Genomic DNA, 3,838 nt, shown 5'->3' with positions numbered 1-3,838 from the left:
AATTATCATCAGGCTACAACATAGCCTAACAAAAGCTTGACTAGCAGCATCACCGAAATCAAGGAACACCATGTCCGGTTGGAGAGAATTCCTCACGAGCTGGCGAGCACTACTTTGCTGTTGAAGATAATTCCTCAGAGTTGAAAGTGATCGTAGTGGCAGACGTCAGGACTCTGTAGGTCCGCCGCCGGCCTGTTAACGGCAGGGTCCAGGCAGCCGGCCGGGCAGGGCTCCGCAGCAAGCAGCTAGTCAGTCAGAGGGGGGATTGGGAATCATTGATCCATAGCTCCAGAGTTGGGCATTGTTGGGGAAGCTTCTTCTACAGGAGGCAGTCAGAGCTTGCGGCTCTGACTCAACATGACAATATGCAACAGTCCAAAATTCAACATGCCAACTTGCCGCGCGTCACACGGTACAGACGGAACATGTCGGGCAAAGAGGGCGACACAATCACAGCTATCTCCGCCCCTCTTGTCGCCGGCCCGGGCCGCTGTCCCCTGCACAGTAAGCACAAGCCGACCCGGGTCTGCTGCAGAAGGTAGGTCCCCAGCTACGGTTCCATTTCCCCTCGGGCCTTTCTATAAATTTGTAGGAGAGAGCTACACAGGTCCTCAAAGCTGCAACTTCCTCCGCTTTGCCTTATTTCAACAAGCTGCCATTGTTTAATTCTCCTCGGCTTTGCCTTGTTTCAACAAACCATTGCACTTCTCCGGTTATCGTTTCACTGTTCATTACTTCCTCCGTTTTGCCTTCTATCAAGCCATTATTATCCTCCGCTTTGCCTTGTTCCAAGCCATTGTACTTCTCCGCTTAGCGTTTCAGTACTACTGGTTACTTCCTATCGAAGGCGGAAGCGGCCTGTGATCTCACAATTGTAACCTCAATACAATTTGAAATTTGTTGTCACCATGCAAATGACCGCTCAGGCAGCTAGTGGGACGGCCTCTTCTTGTAATGGAAACTCTATCAGCCCTAGTAAAGACAATGACAAGAAGGCTCTGGAGCTCATCGAGAGCCTGACCCTCAATGCAGACCACGTGCAGCAGCAAACCCTCTCCGCCATTTTGGAGAGGAACGCACGCACCGAGTACCTGGGAAGGTTCGGCCTGAATGGAAGGACTGACCGTGCGACGTTCAAGGAACTTCTCCCCGTGATTACCTACGAAGATCTTCAGCCCGAGATTCAACGCATAGCTAATGGAGATACTGCACCAATACTGTCCGGCCACCCAGTGTCGGAGTTTCTGACGAGGTGCGTTGGCCGCAGGAGTCTGTAGTACTGTATAGCGTGTTTATATCTTGTACTTTATGTAATGAGATTGTTAAAGCTGAACATATTGCTTGTGGTTCTTACAGCTCTGGAACTTCTGCCGGAGAGCGTAAATTGATGCCTACCATACACGACGAGTTCGAACGGCGGTGTCTCCTCTACAGCTTCCTCATGCCTATCATGAACCAGTAAGCACGTCGATCAAGGTTCTAAGTACTAGGCAAATTAGAGACGCCCGATATTGGCGAGTCTCACGTCAGTTCCAACGTATTGATCTAAATCTTGGATTGCTTAATAGGTACATGCCCGATCTCGACAAGGGCAAGGGGATGTACTTCTTCTTCATCAAGTCGGAGGTGAAGACACCGGGCGGCCTCCTGGCTCGCCCCGTTCTCACTAGCTACTACAAGAGCCATTGGTTCACGGAGCGGCCATACGACCCCTACAACGTGTACACCAGCCCCAACGAGACAGTGCTGTGCCCGGATGCCCACCAGAGTATGTATTGCCAGCTGCTGTGCGGGCTGCTGCAGCGCGCGGAGGTGCTGAGGATGGGTGCCGTCTTCGCGTCGGGCTTCCTCCGAGCCATCCGCTTCCTGCAGGAGCACTGGAGGAACCTCTGCCACGACATCCGCACCGGCCACCTCAGCGATGCCATCACGGACGCGCCCGCCAGGTCTGCGGTTGGAAAGCTCCTTTCGAGGCCCAATGTCGACCTCGCCGACCACGTCAGCCAGGCTTGTGTGGATGCGGAGGCTTCTAGCTGGAAAGGAGTGATCACGCGCATCTGGCCTCGCACCAAGTACATCGACGTCATCGTGACGGGCGCGATGGCGCAGTACATCCCGACCTTGGATTTCTACAGCGGGGGTTTGCCCCTCGTGTGCACAATGTACGCCTCGTCCGAGTGCTATTTTGGTGTTAACCTCCTCCCCCTCTGCAAGCCCGCCGAGGTCTCCTACACCATCATTCCCAACATGGCCTATTTCGAGTTCCTCCCAACCAACCGAGCTTCTTCATCAGTAGCAGCAGGACGTCTACCTGCGGGCTCTCAGGTGAGCTCAGAGCTCGTGGAGCTTGCTGATGTACAAATAGGCCAGGAATACGAGCTCGTCGTCACCACCTACGCAGGTATTACATGAAAATCCCTAAGCTCCTCATCTGTAGTATGAAGCTTAGAACTAATATTCCACAGAAGCTTGTGTGCCTAACCCAGTGCGGCTTTCCTCTCTCTCGCGCCCAGGCCTTTACCGTTACAGAGTGGGGGATATCCTCCGCGTGACCGGATTCCACAACAATGCTCCACAGTTCCAGTTTGTGTGCCGGAAGAACGTCTCCCTTAGCATCGACTCCGACAAGACGGACGAAGAGACGCTGCACAAGGCGGTCAAAGCTGCCACGGCCACGCATCTGGACCAGCACTCGGTAAGGCTCTTGGAATACACGAGCTTCGTAGATCTCTCTACCATTCCTGGTCACTACGTTCTCTTCTTTGAGCTGCAATATGTGCAAGATCACCACCAGCTAGAGTTCCTAGACATGGCCCCCATGTCCAAGGTCTTGGAGGAGTGCTGCATCACCATCGAGGAGAACTTGGACTCCGTGTACCGCCAAGGGCGAGCCTCTGATAAGTCTATCGGGCCTCTCGAGATTAGGCTAGTGAAACCTGGCACTTTTGACCACCTCATGGATTACTGCTTGAGCAGAGGGGCATCCATCAACCAGTACAAGGCCCCACGTTGCGTCAAGTCTGCGGCCATAGTAGAGCTCATGGACGCCAGAGTCGCCGCCAGCCACTTCAGCCCACGCTGCCCGTCGTGGATCCCAGCTGCAGGCGGTTGCCGTCGCACATTATCAACCGATTAACTTGTAAACCCAAGTTGAAGTTAACCAACCCACACTCACACGATGTTCACGTTCGAGTCTCAATATCGAATGTTTTTTTTTTTAACTTCAACTTTGATCTGTAGTTTGAAGCATTCCAGAGAAGCTTGAAGAACACAAGCAAAGTCCAAATTTGCTACATCTCAAAGACACCTTTTTCTTATTCAATCTAATAATCATGATTTCCTATATACGGATCTAACAAATTACATTATTTATCTAGCAAATAAGTGATTCTCATATAGAAAATGACAATATCTATATAGGAACCCTTCTAGCAAAAAAGAGTTTTTTTTATGTAAGAAATGTGAATATCTATGTAGGAAATTAATCTTATAGCTAATAAATCAGTTTTCACTATATAACAAGCAGCATTTCCTATATAGCATTGTGGAGTTTTCATATAGTAAATGATAAAAACTATATTGAAAAGCCACCTCACAAACAACTAGCATAGAAATGAAGTCTATATAGCAAATTAGAATATATGTATATGAAATAAAACTTCCATCTAGTAAACCAATGATCTTTATATAGTAAAAATAGTAACATCACCATATTGTTGAGAACTTACATTGTATATAATTATATAGTGTTTACCTAAAGATTTCAATCTTCATAAAAGAAATCGAGTATATAAGTACTAAGAAAGCAATCAATCTACATAAATTGAATATTCTTTAT

General features: G+C 49.1%; 1 protein-coding gene across 1 annotated transcript; it reads left to right on the top strand.

The window, feature by feature from the left end:
* Nucleotides 1-763: 763 nt before the first annotated feature.
* On the top strand, nucleotides 764-3,246 carry LOC147641372 (indole-3-acetic acid-amido synthetase GH3.5-like). Its single transcript, XM_086810443.1, has 4 exons — nucleotides 764-1,252; nucleotides 1,357-1,458; nucleotides 1,569-2,401; nucleotides 2,514-3,246. The coding sequence occupies exons 1-4, from the start codon at nucleotides 909-911 to the stop codon at nucleotides 3,134-3,136; spliced, it is 1,902 nt and encodes a 633-aa protein (XP_086666569.1). The 5' UTR covers nucleotides 764-908; the 3' UTR covers nucleotides 3,137-3,246.
* The last annotated feature ends 592 nt before the right edge of the window (nucleotides 3,247-3,838 follow it).

The sequence above is a fragment of the Cibotium barometz genome, chromosome 2 (assembly GCF_041138505.1).
Source record: "Cibotium barometz isolate CiBa-2024 chromosome 2, ASM4113850v1, whole genome shotgun sequence".
Classification (NCBI taxonomy): domain Eukaryota; kingdom Viridiplantae; phylum Streptophyta; class Polypodiopsida; order Cyatheales; family Cibotiaceae; genus Cibotium; species Cibotium barometz.
This window is presented reverse-complemented; position numbering and strand designations above follow the sequence as displayed.

Excerpts from the sequence above, each read along its gene's own strand:
- LOC147641372 (XM_086810443.1), top strand. The coding sequence starts at position 909 with ATGCAAATGACCGCTCAGGCAGCTAGTGGGACGGCCTCTTCTTGTAAT. Across the intron at positions 1,253-1,356 it reads GTGTCGGAGTTTCTGACGAG|CTCTGGAACTTCTGCCGGAG; the intron begins GTGCGTTGGCCG and ends TGGTTCTTACAG. Across the intron at positions 2,402-2,513 it reads CGTCGTCACCACCTACGCAG|GCCTTTACCGTTACAGAGTG; the intron begins GTATTACATGAA and ends TCTCGCGCCCAG.